Here is a 19,648-nt window from a genome sequence, read left to right as displayed (position 1 = left end):
AGCCTAACCTGGACAGATCGCTTTCTCAAAATATAAAATACAGGAGCAGTATTTTGTAGCTCAGTGTGAAGGTCCTGGGTTTGAGCCAAGTACCAAAAACAAGAACAAGAAGGACACTAATTCCTCCATAGTTTGATTTGGTCCATGTAGTAAGATTTTATTATCATAAAGCCAAGTGTGATTATGTGGAATAAAGAGAGAGAGAGAGAGACAGACAGACAGAGACACAGACAGAGACACAGACAGAGAGGGGCAGAGAGAATATGAGGGAGAGAAAGCAGCTTTTAAAAAGCGTGCACACAGGGAGTCCCAGGGTTCACAGCACTAATCTTTGTCACGCTTTCCAGAGCCAACACTGCTTTCCCTCTCTTGGTAACTTGTGATCTCAGAAGCATGAAAGAATTTGAGGCCCTCCCCCCGCCTGCCCATCTCTGCTGGTTGCAGCGCAGGCTTCCTGTCAAATTCAGTTTGGAGCACAGAGTGGAGGGCCACACAGGAGATTCCTCACTCTGTGGACATGGGCAGCAATGGCAAGCGGGCTGGCCACCACACCTATCAATCCTTCACGGAGGATGACCTCTTTGGGTTTGTGGAGCCACCCAGAAGATCCACAGGTAGACTCATCATGCACAGCCTCGCCATGTTCGGCCGAGAGTTTTGCTATGCAGTGGAGGCAGCCTACGTGACCCCGGTGCTGCTCAGCGTGGGCCTGCCCAAGAGTCTGTACAGCGTAGTGTGGATCCTTAGTCCCGTCCTGGGATTTGTGCTGCAACCCGCGGTAGGCTCAGCCAGCGACCACTGCCGATCCAAGTGGGGTCGCCGGAGACCCTACATTCTTTCCCTGGCCATCATGATGCTCTTGGGCCTGACTTTGTATCTCAATGGAGATGGTGTAGTATCAGGTAAGTGGATCCACAGGGTGCCCCTGGGCATTTATATAGGAGGAGAATGTGGAGTTGCTTACCATTCGAGTGAAGTTACTGCTGGCTCCTAAACTGCACCAAACTTCTACCTTTGAGAAACCCTTCTAGAAACATCAGTGTGCTTTGCCTTTGACTGTTGTGAGGATTTTAAAATAGTGTTAAAATTGTTTTCTATCTTATCAAATTAAATATTTTTCCATATTCATCAATAGAGTTGGTTGTTAATCTACTATGCCCTAAAGAGTACTTTGTATAATTGATCAACTATCAAATGGTTCCATAAACATTTCCAGTAAATCATCTCTGTGTTTAAATGAGAGTTAATTCTTTTCATGGCTTTACGTAAAACCTTTTAATGAGTGCTAGACATCAGCTCGTCAGCTCAAGGGAATGTGTTTGCACTGTAAATTCAGAACAACAACAAATTTGATGATAAAACCTTCTAGCTTTTAATCATCTACCAGTTAATCAGTACTTAGTAGTAATACTTTGAAAAGAGTAACATTAAACTTTAAAAAAAGGCCTTTTTGTAGACTTGTTAACTCTCAAATTGGCAGAATGTATAATCATGAAGAGGGCATCATGTATCATTTATATTATAGTTCAAGAGAAAGTACAAACACATATATGGAGGATGTCTGGAAGAATTAACAAGCTGGTAAAAATAGTTACCTCTAACACCTAGAGGACAGAAGGGAATAGTAAGCTTATTTTTCATGCAATTTTATACTGGAAATATTTTAATGTGTGCATATATTTTATACACCATTCTTAGATATAAAAATAAATTTTAAAAAATGGAAACAACAATGCGTCTCCTGTCACAGACTGCATCATTGAGTGACAACTTATCCTTAGGAAGAACATTATTTATCTGTCAAAAGTAGGAGGTTGGTTTTCTGTCACTGAAATGCACATGCATAAGGAAAGCTGTTTGAACAAGGTTAGGCATGTACTACCTGATCTAATTTATCAGAGCTATACAGAAGTGTCAGTGTCACCAGGGGCTGTTAGAAATGGAGAAGCACTGCATTTGGGGTACCTTTGTGTGCCTCAATTTACATGAGTAGAAGTGAATGAAGGGAAGCCATTTTCCTCTCAGAGGAAAACCATCACTGGGGTTAAATGTTAGGGAAATTTCTTCAGCTCTTTCTGTGCCATTGCCATTGTTTAAAACAAATATGTATAATTTATTTCTTAAAGGGATATAATTTATATATCAAAAAATTCATTTAAAAGCACATAACCCAGTGTTCTTTAGTATATTCACAAGATTGTGTGAACCATCACTATGCTCTAATCCTGAGAGCTTCATCACCACCAAACGAAATCCATTACCATTGGTGGTCATCTTTCATTTCATCCTAGGTACCAGCCCTGGGAAATCTATAATGCGCTTTCTACCTGTGGACGTCTCTCCCTGGGCATTCATTCATTTTCAGAATTTTTAGAATTCTAAAAAAAATAAATTTTTTATTTGGAAAAACAAAATAAAATGAAAGCAAATGACAGACAGTTTAGGTAAAATTTAAAATGTGGATTATTCTAAAGCAGGATTACTGTTGATTTCTCTTTTAGCTTTGACTGTTAACCCAAAGAAGAAGCTGGTTTGGGCCATAAGCGTCACCATGACAGGTGTGGTTCTCTTTGATTTTGCTGCTGACTTCATTGATGGGCCCATCAAAGCCTACTTATTTGACGTCTGCTCCCATCAAGACAAGGAGCGGGGTCTCCACTATCATGCCCTCTTCACAGGTAGGAAATATTTCAAAAAGCCTGTCCTTCAGCTCTGCAGACAGAAGGGCACTTCTCTCGGCGTGTGGAGAGTGTCCCGAATGAATGGATCAGTTGATGGGATCCTCCTGTCACAAGACTGAGTCCCAGTACATTTCTCAAACAAAGTCAGCTTGTGACTGGTCTTCAGAGTTTTTGAAAAGGAAGTTCACATAAGAGCTTTCTTAAGAACTGTTCATGGAAAGATTAGGCCTTAAGTGAAAAAAAAAAAAAAAAAAAAAGCTTTGTACACTTAACTTTTGTTTCAAAGCAGTGGATTTCAGCCATCAGAAATACAGCATCAGCCTTCCTTAGGAGCTTGTTGAAAATTCACCCATGCTGAGAGGATAAGGGCCCTGAGGATTTACTGCGACAGCTGCCAGCCTCTTCCTTTGGTTGCTGTCCTATCGTGTATTGAGAGCACTGCTACTTAGGGCATCGATGACTAATGGGTAAAGACTGGGGAAAGGAGGCTCACACAATAGGTGACAGCAAGGCCTTGGAAGGTTTTATATCTACGCAGGAAGGAAACATGATCACACCACTTTTTATGATTGCCTTTATAGCTTGGCTGATACATTTATTCTATGCTCTTATGTATTCAATCTCTTCCCATACATGGCCAGCTAAGGTCCATGTTTCCAGAGCTAGGAGTAGGCTCTGCACATGGAAACTGATATTTCTCAGTTCTGGGGGATACAAATTTGAGGTGTCAGCTGGGCTGGTCTCTGGTGATTCTGTTCTTGCTGGCTTATCCATGGCTTCCTTCTCGCTGTGTCTTCACTGGGGCGTTTCTCTGCTTGGTCCCTTTGTTTCTTCCTCTTCCTATAGAAATATCTGTCCCGTTAGATCATGGCTCCACTTTCATGGCCTCATCCAACCTGAATCACCTCCTTAAAGATTCTACGAACAAGAGCACACAGCAGTGAGGGCTGGAACATGTGAATTGGGGTATGGAACAGCATTCATCCATAAAATGGTCATTTGGAATTTACCCTCACTGTTCCTCAGCCCAGCTGAGGGTAAAAAACAGAATACGTAGGGAACATAGCCACTTTTCTCCTCTCTCCCCACAACCCTTTTCCTTCTTAGGATATAGGAGCTATTGTAGAATTTTCAAATAGACAGGAAAACAGAAGCTCTTATGTTCCTGAGGACAGCCAAAGACCTTGGATACCAAGTGTCACTCTATAACATTTCTGTGTTTTCATGTGTAATCCTCCTTTAAAGGGCTTCTAAATTTCCCCCAACTCCTGTCTTTGGGTTTGGCTTTAATAAAAGCCAACATAAAAGTTGCTTAAATTGGTAGATTTATTTTTCACACATAACAAGAAGCCTAGTGACTTTTGGCTGGCAGACGTTAGAACCAGAAATTTAATTTTTTTGGTTGCTTCACCAACATGTTGGCTTGTGGATACATATGGCAGCCATAATTCCATACATCATGTTTGAATCAAGACAGAATGGAGGAGAAAAGGATGGAGGAAGAAAGAAGGAGAAAGCATCTGTACCATCTCTTTAAAGAGTAATGGACTAGCTTTCCAACCTTCACAAGCTTCTGTTTGATTTTCATTGGGCAGCAATAGATCAAATGAATATTCAGTGGCCTATGAATGTTGGGAAGTTAGGCTTTTGGGGAGTCCTGGAATGGGAGTGAGGATACATTCTTCATAAAATAATTGCATTCTATTAGCAAGGAGGAGAGGGAGATTATTACAATATTGAATAGGCAAAAGTTGGAAGCTATCATAGAAAAATGTAAACACAATTGAATGTTAGCCTATTAAGGACAATTAAAGACCAAGACTATTCTAAGAAAATGATAGTCTTAACCTTCAAAGTCCTGTATACTAGTTAATAATTCAAAGTAAATTTTCAATTCGTATTCCTTTTACTGTTTTACCTAATCTGTACATTAATTCATATCCTTTCCTCCATGTTAGTTCATTTGGCATCTCTCTATCTTCTCTCTATGTTTTTAAACTCCTTTATAAGGGTTTGCCTTCAGAGACTCCTAGCTTGGAGCTAACAGACTCTTAGATATGTTAGTTGTATAAAAGGACTGTTGCTTTCATAATCCTGTTTGTATTCCATGTGATTTTACATCAAGTTAAAAAGAAAGACAAATTGCATCAATCCAACAAATATACTCAATTACTTTGCTTTGTCCCATGACCAGCACTGAGCTCTCAACTTCAGCCTGGTGCTACAGTGTGTGTCTGTGGTCATTTGGGAGCCCACAGAGGGTATAAAAATAGCCTCAACCAAGTTCATTCCTTCACCAGAAAAATAACTTCAAAATCTTCCTCTTATGGGACAGTAATGTAAGGATTACTGTAGATCCTAAAGTTCTTAGGTGAAAATGAAAAATAGCCTGTTATTCATAATCATCTACCATATTGCCCATAAAGTACAATATGTCTTGTTTGGTGTATGCAAGCCTGTATGGACAGATAGATGCTAGATAGATGACAGACAGACAGACAGCCAGATACATAGATAGTTGCAAAATCTCTTTTCTGTTTGTTCCTGGCCTGTCCTCAATCAATGGGATAGTAATAAGATTACTTATACTATATGAAGTGATAATTTTGTGTTTTCTTTTTCTTTGACAAGGTCTAATTATATAGTTTAGTCCAATCGCGAATTCGCAGACCTCCTGTCTCAGCCCCTGGCATCCTGGGATTACAGCCATGCTTCTTTATGCCAGGCTTATTCTTGTCCTTGTTATTTTTTCTGTCTGTCTCGTTTGCTGTCACTGTCTCTGTAGCTGTCTCTGTCTCTGAGACAGCTGTTTCTTTCTCCCTATTTCAAAAAATATGAATAGTTGGGTTCTGTTGAATTAAACAAGAATATGTGGAATCATTGTAGCGCCCTTGCTCTGAGTGGAAGACCATCTTAGAATACGGAGTGAAAAAAACAAGTGGTGCTTTATTAACCTGCTCTATCTTTGCACACTCGCTAAAAATTTTGAATTTACATTTACATGGCAGACAAATAAATATAACATTACACCTCAAGCAAGCATTTTATGATAAAAGCATATTCAGTGTCAGGGCTTGTTTTGATTTTCATGCAGGAAGACACTATTCGCCTAAAGAATCAAATCATCCCACTAAATTGAAATTTCTAGACTTCATTTTATAGCTGTAGCTCTGGCTCATAAACTGCTTCACAAATAAGTGTCAAAAGATTCAAAGGCAAAATATTTCTAAAATATTTGACTTTTTAAAAAGAGAAATGACTGTCCTGGCTCTCAAGGAGCTATTGTATTCTTGTGATTCCTGTGTCTTGTATTTCAAGGTAACTGTAACTTCTCTCTGTCCCTAGTTACGCAGTAGCCACGGTGGGTTTGGTGAACCCCCTATTTCCTTTTGACAGACATCATCGCTGGGCACCTTTTAGGCTGTGGAAGCCAATGAGCACACAAAGCCATGCTCATTTGTAGGAAAGTCCTACATTGTGCCACAGTGTATTTCTACTTAATTTAATCTAAAACCTTGTCAATCTTAGCAAAGCACTCTATGCCTTGGCAGGAGGAATAGGTGAAGCATGATGGGATATTGTTGATTCTCCTCCTACCTGGTGAACTGCCTTAACACTTCTGAATTTTGTTTTTCCTAAACTTTGAATCTTTACACAATATCAGTTATTAACAGCCTAGGGATGGCCATAGAAACAGGACAATGAGCTATTTTGAAGCATGAAATATTAAATATTTATATTCATTTGATATTTTATGTCCCCACCAAGCCTGTGAAAATTGAATTTGTAATGAATGATTTGGTAAGAAACTTACTTCTTTTATATCTTTGGAAGAAGAATAGGAACCTTGTTAAGTGAAAGATCTTTTAACTTTCTGTTTCTTTAATACTTCAAAGTATGTACAAAAATACTAACATGTAAAAAAATGCTCCGATTATCAAGCAATTAAAGACAAAAAATGAGTCATGAAAGTGAAGCTGAGACAGCAGCTCCTTTGACCAAACCTTTGCCACTGTGAAAAGAGCCACTTTTTATGTTTGAGGCTATTTTAACTTTTCTTATTTTTGAGTAAATGGATGAGTGGTCTTGTTTCATCAGCTGGGTTCCGTTTAAAGTTTTCTCCTGTGAAAAATCTTCCCATCTCCTCCTCCAGGCAGCTTGAAAAGGATGCAGAAAAAACCAAGGATGTGAGACTTCCAGTTTGTGGGTGACAGGGAGACATAGGACAATACAGTCAATGTCTCTGAACTATCAGCTCCTTTCCAATTAAATGAGGCTAAGACAACTCCCAAGAAACCTCAAAGGCAGCTTAGAGAAGAAGGAACTTGAGAGGATTTTTTCCCATTTCTTGTATTTATTTTAGTTTTTTAAATTGACATGTAATATTCATACATATTGCTGAGGTCCAAGTATGAAAATGTGTTCAGAAATACAATGTATATTGATCAAATGGGGTTATTTTATTACTAACTAAATCAGAAGTATTTTCTACCTCTTCCACTAGTATCATGTCTGTGTGTTGGGGACCAGTAAACTCTTCTTTAATAATTATAAAATTATAATAAGTGTTGTAGACTATAGTTACTTTGCTGTGCTATAGAAGATTAGAACTAACTTCATTTATTTGATGGCTGTTTAGTAGCCACCATCCAGCCTCCCTCTCTTCCCTGCCCCTAACCTGCCTCGCCTCTAGTGACCTCTACTCTACTTCCATAAAGTCAATATTTTCAGCTTCCATAAATGAACGAGAGCATACAATAGTTACATTTCTTTGCATGGCTTATTTCATTTAACATAATGTCCCTGGCGGGAGCTTTCCCTTGTTCTCTTCTCTGCTTAAACGCTCTTTCCCCCGGACACCAGTCACCTCCATCTGCCTTCTTATACTCTTTGATCACATTCATCTGTTTATTGTTTATTCGCTGTGACTCCAGCTAACATATAAATTATACCCTGGCAGGAACACTGTTTTCTCTGTTCATGGGTCTATCACTGACCCAAGGTCAAACAACTGGTTCATGGTAGTCTAGGGCAAAAACCAAACATAAAACAACTAGCTATCCAGAGACTTAAGCAATGCCTCTAAAATATGCATCCTAGAAAAACAAGGGGATGGCAGGGTTGGTGTCTGTCCCAGGTGACCGCTCTCCATCCTGCCATGTCCCTTCAGGGTATTGTAAAGTGCACCCTAGAGGTTTTCATTTGCAGGATCAAGAAGGGAAGATTCATCCATCGCATCTACTCATCAAAGGTGATTTGTATGTGCTGAACCTCACCTGTGCGAGGTTTCTTCAGGCTTCCCACGGTCCAGAGGCATCTGAGTAAAGCTGACCTAACTTGGCTTAGTACTGGTCACCAAAGAAACTGCTGCAGCAGAGGAGATGAGGGCTGTGGTTTGTAGTGGCTCAGAAGGGATTTCTTGTTCAGCTCATGATCTCTAGTCCTAAATATTTCGTGTATTGGCATTTGTGTTCCATACTCCTTGGTCACCACTAGGAGGAGTTAGAGCAGCTTGTAAAAATACTTCACCTTATCGGTGCAACGAATTATTGCAACTTAAAACTAAAAATTCTAAATTAAAAAATGTATAAATAAAAAATGTAAAATACATAAAAAGAACTAGAAATTCTAGCTCTTTGGACTTATAGAAATTTCCAGGTAATCACAGGTTACTCCAGAACCAGGCCAATTAATTATTCATTACTAACCCTTAAGTAAGAAAAGAAACCAGAGTCAGATTTCTTGTGTCATATTAGAACTGTATCTAAAGTAGGTTAGCAATAGTCATTTATATACTTGAACTGAGAAGTGCGTTTTGAAAAAGTGGTGTTGTAGCAAAAATGAATGCTGTCATGTGAGCCACTGTGCTAGGCCGGTTAATACATACTAGAACATTTCAGCAGGAATAAAATTGCAATTTCAGGGTAAATGCTGTCTCTGGCAATCAAAAATGGTATGATTTTTGGCACTGACTTGCTACAAATTTTCTAGCCCATAGCATAGCTAGTGCTCAGTAAAAACAATATTTGGTGAATTCTTATGCCTAGTTTAATTGCTTTACTGTTGAACTCTTAGCCACAGAAGAATGAAACATAGCCACAGCATGGAACATTCTTTCCTTTTCTACCAAGAGCACAGTGGAAGTTTTAGCAGTTTAGAATGCACAAGTTTGGGAGCAAGAGGATCTGAGTCTAGAGACACCTGTCCGCAGTGATACTTATTGGGATGCCCATTGCACTATCATACTTCTGTGGTCACACTGAGCTGTCACACTGAGTCATCTTTTATTCTATTCCCATCTGCGAGGCTCCTTCAGAACCAAGAATTCTCAGCTCACTCCATGCCATCTGCTTTCCCCACTCCATACCTGTAGGAGGTGAACTCTGTGAGCTGCAAACTCTCAGCACTTTGCTTTCCTTGTTTTTTTTTTTAAGATATAAAAATACAGTTAATCCTCTTCATTGGAGGATTACATATTTACAACTTAACCCACTCTTGAAAATTATTTGCAGTGCCAAAATCAATACTTGTAGCCCATCTGCTGTCATTTGAGAACTGCGGAGTGGGATAATATTTGAGTCACCTAACGTGCACATTTCCAGCTGAGTTCCAACAGGGCAGCTTTTTAATTCTTTATTATTTTAGTTTTCCAACAGTGTAACGAGGTATTTTTCATGTCATATCTGTTGCCAATGCTTTTTTGCATTTAGGGGCTTGTTAATGATGATGTCATTCTTCAGTGTGGCCCCAGATTCAGAGTTGAAGTATTATTTAGTGCTTCTAAACCCAAGAAGATTTTATGTTATTTTATTTTTTGGTACTGGGGATTGAACTCACGACCTTGCACCTGACAGACAGACGCTGTGCCACTGAGCTGTATCCCCAGCCCAACACAAGAAGATTTTGATGTGCTTTATGAAGAAAATGCCATGTGTTTGGTAAGATCTCTACAAGGCATCAGTTATGCTGTAAAGCATGCATTGAAAGGCAATGAGTAAATATTATATCAAAAGAATAGGTATCTTTCAAGAAAATCACACATAAAAAAGGTTCTGTGTTAATTGTTTCCTCAAAATATTGTCAGCAGAAGCTCGCAGGTACTTTGCCTTATATTTCCCTTAGGAGTGATATTATTATTATTATTTTATTATTAAAATAATAATATTATTATTATTAAGTTATTATTTTTTTTTACTAATTCATTCTTAGTGGAAAGTATTTAAGTAAATTGCAAATAGCTAGTCACGGCTTCCTCAAAGGTTGTCAGGAAGATCAAATGTGTTGGTGCACACCGGGCACTTAGAGCAGAGCGTGGCACACAGTAAGCTCAGCTATCTAGATCAACTGCACACCCACTTATGACCTCCCCTCAGGCCCGACCTAGTAATGAAGCACTGATCCCCTCTGCTCTTGTGTCTCCCACCATGTATTCTCCAACCCCAGCAAGGCCCATTGAGAAGCAGGGCCACTGCTGCCTTAGGGAGTCACCAACACATGCACCCACCAGGAACACTGTGCCTCATGGGGAAGCCTCGCACAAACACCACACTTTCTGCTGAATTCCTGTCAGTGCCTTTGGAGTCACAGGGCTTCTGAAACTAGGAAGCCAACTAACACTAATTTATCTGATTTCCTTTGTCACATCCTTTCCCTAAAGCAATGTGGCTTCCCCAGCTGACTAGGATGTGAAGAAAGGTCCCAAAGGAAGAAGGAAATACCAAGAGTAGAGGTTGGAGGAGGAAACAGTGGGAAACATTTAAAATAATCTTACTGTCTTTTAAAAAATATCTTTGTAAATCTAAATAAACATCAGCCTAGTACTGCAAAGAAGAAGAAGAAGAAGAAGAAGAAGAAGAAGAAGAAGAAGAAGAAGAAGAAGAAGAAGAGAGAAGGAAGAGGAAAAATACATCAGATTAGCTTGGGTGTTTCTCCTGTGACTACATCATATGCATCATTGATTGATTTTCCTTGTGCTGTCAGAAGGCAGGTCATTTCTGTTATGTTCATTGATGGTTCTTAACCTTCCAGCACAATTCCTTGTGGGAACCAGTGTTGCACTATATCAATGTCTCCTAATAAACAAATGAGGTGAAGAACACACACACACACTAGTATTTATGTGAATTTTTGAGGATTTAGTATTTATTTGCTGGGCATAGGTGTAAACCACACTTTCATTGCTATTTTCTCAAGGGCAGAAAATAATCAGAATTATTTTCTTGTGAAGATCCATGAAAAACTTTGAATCTCTGCTCTGTTTTCCCTTAGTCATAAAATAATAAGCAGTGCACTGCTGGCTTTAGTGATTTGAGTTGTGTCACCACCAGGGCTGAGCTTGCTAACATCACACACCTGGTACAGCGAGGCAATGACAGGCCCGTGTTTAAGTACAGACACTGACTTGGAAACTCATGTTCTTATTCCATGGTCCTCAAAACCCCCTCATTTCCCACTTGACTTTTGATAATTTTGAACTGACTGAATAAAAAATAATCTAATTTTGAACTGAATAAAAATTTATGTTTCTATGCACTTGGACTTCTAGATGAGCTGTTAAGTTGTAGCATAAATTATGAAATAGAACATCTGTCTGCTGAAATCATTTTCTGAGGTTATCTCTGGACTGCATTGGTCAAGACAGTCTGGCTCTGTGAGGAGGGGCTGGCTGGGCCTCTCGTGGGCTCTTCTTTGTAAAGGCCTGTGAGCGAATGTGGCAACAGATATCTTCTGGAGAGCCTGACTTATGTCTTGTCTAATAGCTTGGAGATTGAGGCCAGTGACCCAAAAGAGACTGAAGTCAGCAGGAGGGATAAATATGTTCTGGAGGGAGATGTAGGAGGTGGCAAAATATTAAGATGATTAGTTTTTGTTGCAGCTGACGTGACTGGACTTTGTTTGGAAGAATATTTTGGAAGATGAAAATCTTCAGGTTGAGGAACTGGCAATTCCTCTGGTAGAAGAAGCAAACAACAGTTCCTTTAGTGGAGAAAGCAAGCAGAAAATCCTTCAGTGAATTTCTACATCTCGGTATTATAGATAAAACCTGAATGTTTCCTTCCAGCATTTAAATATTGTGTGTCCCAATGTTACTGTAGTTCAACAGGATATGCCTTGGAGGATAGTGGGACACAAAAAAAGGCATCCCTCCAACCCACTCAGGGAAAGATCATGGGAAGACTTTACTCAACTGTTTAACGTGGGAACATTGGGGAACAGACAGGATTGATTTCAGTCAGAGCTTATCAATGGGGGTCCTTTATGCCCTCCCCCAAGGACATTTGGGGGCATTGTTGATTAACATAACAGAGGAAGGGGAACACTTTAACACATTCTTTTGGTTAATCACTAGCTTGACAGATGACAGTTTCTGCATCTCTACAGGTGAATGAAGTGTTAGGTCCACAGGTACCACAAGTCCCAAAACACTCTTCTGAATCAGTGACAAAATGGGCCACCTCAAGAATTTTCTCTTCCTCTCAAGTCCTGGGATTTTCACCATACTTGTCATGCATAGGTATTTGTCCATCACCTATAGCTAGACCATGAAATTTTTGCTTCTAGGTAACGTATTTCTTCATCGTATGCCATTGGCCACTGTTCCAAAATTTGTCCCTAAAAGACATTAACACTAAGATCATGAAAATAAGGCTTAATTTTTGGAACCCTGTGATTAGAGAACTGATCATCTATAGTCTCCATGTGAAGTTCCAACTAACAAGATTGTGAAGTGATCAAAATTATCTGTCTCCCATTATTCTGGATAAATTAGAGGTCATAATGTTAAGAGCTAATTTTGTGTTTTGAAAGTCAAGTGTATAGAAGTTTTGGCTTTTAGAATTAAAGATAAGAATTCCTTGACTTTTGTCTTTGTCTGGGAAATAAAATAAGAACTTGAACCACAAGAAAGAATAAAAGCTGATTTGTTCAGGTAGATAACTTGTGCTTGTTAGAGCGAGCTGGAAAGTTGACCCTGAAACATTTTTAACAGCAGGATCAGCCCTACTCTAGGTTGGTGTTCTCAGAAGTCCCTGAAATTTTGTAGAAGCTATTTTAATGCAGAGAAAAATTTAAAACATATTTCTAATGCCAAGCATATTCCTAATGTTGTTCAATGATGAGACAGGGAGACCCAGCCCATTCTCATGGTTAGAAAGGTTCAAATTTAAGGAGCATTGACATGCCAGGTGCCGATTACAAGTGTGTAGCTCAGCCAGGAAGAAATGTATCTCCTACTTCCAAGTCCCAGAGAGTTATCACTTTAAAGGTACCTCTGCTTAGTCTCAGAGAGTGATGGATTCTTCCTCTATGTTGTACTATAGTAACCTCATTTAGTTGCTGTTTCTGTAACAATAACTTTTTCCTAACAATTGATGATGGACATGTGTAACCAACTATAAGATATTATGTTATCTGCCTTTGTATTTTCTTTTGGAAACATATATAAATGATTGAAAAACTCAAGTCAGGGCTGATGATTTGGAACTGAGATTCCCATCAGCCTGCCAGAAATTCCCAAAACTGCGTCCTAAAATTCCTCTGGTGTCGTGTCTACATTTAGTCTGCTCCTAAATTCTGCATTAGCTTCACAGGCAGAAACATCTGCATAATATACACTTTCTTTGGTGTTGAATACTATAACAGCCTCTCATATCCAGGACACTTGAATTGCAAGACAAAGATTCAAGAAAATGAATCACCAATAATGAATTTCAAATATTAGATCATTAGATGGGATTGATTTTGAGAAGCCTTGCCTCAGTGTCCCGCAGTGGCACTGCATATAAGCATGAAAAAATAAAGCAAGATCCAAACTTCATTTTAGAGTCTTACAGGATGACAAGAGGGTTTTAAAATTCACTCTTAATTTTTTGCTTTCATTATTTCTGTAGCTTTCAGTTAGGACTTCTGTCAGGGAATTGTTTGATCTTTGTAAACTAGCTTTCATATATTAAGAAGCTTAACATTTATATAAATAACCAGAAAACATTTTAATTTTATTGCTTACAGTAATTGATTATCTATGGAGCTCTTTAAAGTCAGAAACTTAATTTAAAAAGCAGTTTAGAGAGTGAAGTTTAGGAAAGTCACAGTATCTCTGATGGTAGTAATTTACAGAACAGTTGTAATGTACCTGGCATTATTGTGAACAATTTTCATTTTGAAATCGTGACCTATTAGTAGGTTCCTTTTTTTACTTTTTTGTTTTGTACTGTTACCTACATATTATATGGAAGGAAGCCCAAGCACATAGCAAGTCAGTATTACAGATGGCATTTGAACCCATACTATTGGCTGGCTGCAGGGTCTCATCTTCTTGCTGTGTGGTCTTTTCAGTCACATGCATGCTGCTTCTGCTGTCCTAAAAGAAATTTTCCACTGAAATGGAGGGCCTAGATGTGAGAGAAAAAGAAAGGTGGTTGCTAATTCAGAAATAGGCTAATTCAGCTTGGTTTTGTTTTGTTTTGCAGGCTTTGGCGGTGCCCTGGGTTACCTCTTGGGTGCTGTAGACTGGGCCCATCTGGAACTGGGAAGAGTGCTGGGCACAGAATTTCAAGTCATGTTCTTCTTCTCTGCCTTGATGCTTACTTTCTGTTTTACTGTTCATCTGTGCAGTATACCTGAAACCCCACTTACAGATGCTGCAGAAGACATTTCCCCACCACAAACCCCTCATGACCCCCCATCGTCGTCAGAGGGAATGTATGAATATGGATCTATCAAGAAAGTTAAAAACGGTTATGTTAACCCAGAGCTGGCAATGCAGGGAGGAAAAAACAAAAGTCCACCTGAACAGGTAAAGATACAAATTCTTTTCTTTACCTGGATCTTCTTTCTTTCTTTTTTAATAGTTCATTGTTTTGTTTATTCCTTGTTTCATGAGAAGAGTTTTGTGATGTCTAACTGAATCTCCAAAATCCTAATAGGTAATATCACTTAGAATTAAACTACTGCACCTTAAAGAAAAATATGTGCATTTTCCTCTGGTTCTCTTGTTTCCTACTCCTTTCAAAACTTGAAATCAGGAAAGTTGAGGTCATTTGCAAAAGGTTAAGACATGTAAAAAGCCTAGAACCATCCTCAAGCCTGAAGAGTTCCTTAGTTGCATTAGCCACACTTGAAAAGCTTAAAACCCTTGGGGCTGGTGATTATTGTTCAATAGTGTCCAAGTACAGAACCTTTTATAACTAAGGGAACTTCTCTTGGACAGCATTGATGTAGCCTCCCCCTCCAAACTGAGATTAAATATCAGCTCATTTGTGATAAGGTAGAAAGAAAAAAGAAAGAGAGAGAAAGAGAAAGGAAGGAAGAAAAGAAAGAGAAAGAAAAAAAAGAGCAAGAAAGAAAGAAAGGGGTTGGGGATTTAGCTCAGCGGCATAAGTGCCTGCCTTGCAAGCAGGCAGTTGTGAGTTCGATCCCCGGTACCGACAAAAAGGAAAAAGACAAAAAAAAAAAAAAAAAAAAAAAAAAAAAAAAAAAAAAGAAAGAAAAGAGAAAGGAAGAAAAAGGAAAAAAGAAAAAAGGAACAGTTGTAGAGCTCAAGTGAAAAGGGCTGGGTAATATGAAAGCAGGGTAAATCCTTTGGAATTAACAATTAGGAGGTTGTGTAATAACTTAAAAGTAGCTGTTGATGAACTTTGTAGTTTGGAAGACAAACTGTGAAGGAGATCTAGGAAAAACTCAGTCAAAAATTTTGGGCAAGCAGTGAGTATAGCAGAGATAAAAGGTGCTACAGTGACTAATATGTTGGGTCATGAATGAGGATTGGATTTTGGAAGAATCATGTCAGAGTCTCGATCATGGTCCCCAAGTGCCTTAAGATAGGTGATTAAGTTTCAGTGGTCTATAAGGGATATGAATTTATTTCTCCTCTCTTAGGCCCCAAAGGGTAGTTCCGGGGTGATCTAATATTCTATAAGGGACCTGAACCCCTTCTATTTTGTTGCTGTTACTTTGAACATGAAGCTTTCATTCTGAGGTTCAAGATGACTGCGAGTTATTACTATTATGTGTAAATTTCTACAAGAAGGAAAGAAAAAAGGAAAAGATGTGCTCCTTTCCTTTATAGACACAACTCAAAAGTTGCAGCAAACATCACTTTTACTTAGCTTTTAGAAACTGGCCAGAACTTATTCAGATGGACCCATATAGTTACAAGTCAGATGGTGAATATCACAAGAGGGAACCTTGCTGAAATTTCTATGACTTGTAAGAAATGGACAGCAGATACTGTGGACCAAAAGTTAGTCTCTGATAACTTGCTAATTTCTCATCCTGATAGTTATGTGACTGTTTGTATTTGAACCCACAGAGTTCAGGTTTTTTTTAATCTGCAAGTTGGAATCTGCAGGTAATTGCTGTACATCCTTTTTAGATGGATTGAAAACACTAAATACAATATTGAAGGTGAAAATATCTAGTTTGGTGATTTATAAATATTAGTTGTTGCATAAGTGTACTCCCTTTCACAAAGCATTACAAACTCAGGCATCAAATAAAATCCAGGCAAGTTTGATGTACTGAGGCAAAAATATTTTTAATAATTTAAAATCATAAAAAGGTTATCAAATATTTTTAGATGAATGAAGTTTCATTACATGCCAGGCCTCCCCTGTCTGAGCCACTTGGAGATCTCTACTCACTTCTGAAGACTCCATCTTTCCTTCTCTAACCACCTCAGTGCAGGGGCTCCTCCTTTTGAACCTTCTTTTATGATATTCATCCTCCTGTTAGAAGGTCTTAATTTTCTGTGCCTGTTTGTTAAATTGTGCCTTTCCCTGGAAGAGGGTCTCTAATCCTTTTCTCAGTGCTTGGGACACAGGAGCTGGCAGCAAACTTACCATTCATGTCTTGTTGAATGAATGTGGCAAATACAGTGATGTTGAATATGGGCGTTGATGGAAGTTGTTGGGTTGATACTAGGAATCATCAGAATCAACAACATCCTGTGCATGGTTCTTTCATTTATTCATTCAACAACGATTACCAATGCTAGGCCCACTGCTGAGCACTAGGACCCTGTAGAAACCAAGACAGACCCTGTTCCTACCATACAGAATTGTTATCTAACAAAGACATGTTGCTTTACTTTCTTAATAAAGCTTTAATTTAAATAATTTTAGGTGTACAAAAAGTCACAGAGTTCTTGTCTACCCTTCTCTAACTTCTCCCTAATGCTAACATCTTAAATTGTACACATTTTTCAAAACTGAGAAATTTAGTACTATTACAATACTATCATATAAGCAGCAGACTTATTTGAATTTTATTTGTTTTTCTACTAATCTTCTTTTTTATTTCCATGATACAATCTAGGATATTGCATCGTGTTTAGCTAAGTGGACTTTAAAATCTAGAGACTGCTTTTTTTTAAGTGTTATTTTTTAAATGTTCTTTTTTAAGTGTTTCCTCTTATGGTCAGGAGAAAAATTGCATTTCTGTTTGTTCAACTATGTGCAAAAGTAAAAGCAACAAAACTGTTATGAAATTCTGTAGCTCGTTTTCTCAAGGTTAAGTTTTTCTTCAAATACTGTTTGCTCTGTTCATTTGCTTAGAATTTTTTTCAAAATTAATGCAGAAGTAAACCTCAATATTGCATGTGTGGACTGAGATAATACTTTAATTATCATCTTGTATGTATCATCTTATGTTAGAAGAATACAAGCAAAAAGAATAAACTGTTCACTCAGTTGCAACAATATACCACCTATTTTACTATGAGTACAGTGTTTTATAACAGAAAAAGCACAAAGAGGAACAAACAAGTCATTGAAGTAAAGTCTTCATTTTGTCCTAATTTCATTTAAGTTTATTGGTACAATTTAGGTTTACACAACGATCACATTCATTATAAGAGATTGTATCTACCCACATGTATCTTGATTCCTCTTTCCCTGCCCCATTCCCATCCCCTTCCTGCTCACAAATCTCTGTTTTAATTTTATCTTAATCACAGGGCAAATAGAGAAAGCAGAAGCATTCAGGTCTTTAGAGACCTGAGCCCACCTCCCTTGCCCTATAACAGGTTGTCTGGGGGAGAATACCTGCACTTTCTGCCCCCATCACTAACAAATCAGGTCTCTACTATGACTAGTGATAGTGGAAATCCTTGTGTAATTCTTAAACCAGCTAGGGAAACGTGAAACATCCACACGGTAAGAATACTATATTCAATGATATTTTAAGAAAGACATTTTTAATGCACCTAGTCAGTAGCAAGCATCATTTTGTTCATTTAAATTATGTTTAGAAATCAAAGCAGCAAATCTTAGTTGCTTAAGTATAAAAGTCTAAATCATTTACCAAAGGTTGAGCTCTCCCTCAAATATCATTTGCTGTATTCATTTGCTTAGCATTTCTTCAAAAACATTGTGAAAGTAACCCTCAACATTTTGTCTGTAGATTGGCAAAAGGGAACATACAAGATCATTACAAAAAGCATGTGTGTGTGCTTCAAGATTTCTGTAAAACGTAATATAGCAGGTAAAACACGCATACATTCATAGAATAATCTTCATTTGGGGGAAAAGCTACATAGAGAAAAATAGAAAGGAAATATAAAAAAATTTATTGTCAAATATATTTCATTCTTTTTCTGAGTAGCAGGTTTAATAGATGGCTTTCTCTTTAAAAAAAAATCCTGCAGCAGATCTAAAATTTCTACAACAGACATAAAAAAAGAAAAAAGATAATGAAAAAATGTCATGATTTTAGGGACAAAATAAGATGAGGACTTACTGACAGTAAGTAAATATTACCCCAATAGAGTATCTATCTTTTTGATTGCCCCTTTGCTAGATTTGATCATCTCAAACAATCACCCAGCCTACTACATACTTCTCTCCTCAGTGACTGTGATGGAGAGAAAATGAAATCAAGTGAGGGCAGGACTTTTGAAAGGCATAGCACTCTCCACATTAGTAAGAAAACAGATATATAAGAGATAGCTCAGTGATTAGCAGACTTTTGAGGGAGAGAACCAGGACTCATGGCAGGAGATCTCCGCCCAGAAACCAGCGCCATATGCAGGCTGCTGCCAGCCTGGGGAGAGCCAGACCCAAGCCGCTCTCCCTGAGTCAGTGCCAGTCACAAACAGTGGAGGGAGACAACCAGGCCCCATGGGAGGAGATCCATGCCCGGGAACCATATCATTTTCATTGTTTTGTTGGGTTGGGCTTTTCTTTTGTTTTGTTTAATGTTAACTCTGATGGCATGAGCAGGTTTTTAAAAGATGATGACAAGACATGGTTTGGAAGCCATTATGTATTTACTGCTGGCTGGTTTTGATGTCCTTTATTGCATTCATTGTTTTGTTTTTATTGTTTCTATTCTATTCTGTTCTGTTCTATTTTTAACAAGTCTGAAGGTTACCTTGCAGCTATTTTCAAGACAACAAAGGTGTTGCAGTAATTATTATCGATTTCATAAGATTTGGAAGTCCTGTATCACTTATTTGGGTTTATTGTGATAGATTTTATTATTTTGTGATTGATTTTATTATTTATGATTGATTTTATTATTTTATTTTCCTTGGTTTTATCCTATTTAAAATAAAAAACAAAAATATACCTAATGTACATTAGAGAGGTATTGCTCAAAGGCAGCAAAATTTCAGTTAGACTGGAGGAGTAAGCCCAAGTAACTATTAGACTATCATTTATTGTATAGCTAATGTATTATACACATAAAAAATGTTAAAGAGTAGATTGTAAATATTCTCATCACATTTGAACGACAAATTTGTGACTATGTTTGTCACACTTTTGTTGCTGTGGTGAAGTACCTGAGGAAGTCAACCTGAAGGTGGGAAGATTTACTTTGGTATGTGGTTTCAGAGGTTTCATGCTATTGTATGGCTCCAACGCAGTAACATCATGGAGAAAGTCCTGGCAGAAAAAAGTTGCTCACCTCATGGTGGCCAGGAAGCAGAGAGACAGGAATAGAACTAGAGAGGAAGGGCTGGAAACCAA

General features: G+C 38.2%; 1 protein-coding gene across 2 annotated transcripts in view; it reads left to right on the top strand.

Annotated features, from left to right (window-relative positions):
- Window positions 1–422: 422 nt before the first annotated feature.
- Window positions 423–19,648, top strand: part of Slc45a2 (solute carrier family 45 member 2) — a 32,721-nt gene continuing 13,495 nt past the window's right edge. For both annotated transcript variants that reach the window (XM_063258046.1, XM_063258047.1), the window contains exons 1-3: window positions 423–902; window positions 2,502–2,678; window positions 14,150–14,475. In XM_063258046.1, the coding sequence (XP_063114116.1) occupies window positions 518–902; window positions 2,502–2,678; window positions 14,150–14,475 (888 nt within the window). In that variant the 5' untranslated portion in view covers window positions 423–517. The remainder of the gene's footprint in view (window positions 903–2,501; window positions 2,679–14,149; window positions 14,476–19,648) is intronic.

This window comes from Cavia porcellus, unplaced genomic scaffold, assembly GCF_034190915.1.
Source record: "Cavia porcellus strain 051 isolate PalLab524CR breed Dunkin Hartley unplaced genomic scaffold, mCavPor4.1 scaffold_11, whole genome shotgun sequence".
Classification (NCBI taxonomy): Eukaryota; Metazoa; Chordata; class Mammalia; order Rodentia; family Caviidae; genus Cavia; species Cavia porcellus.
This window is presented reverse-complemented; position numbering and strand designations above follow the sequence as displayed.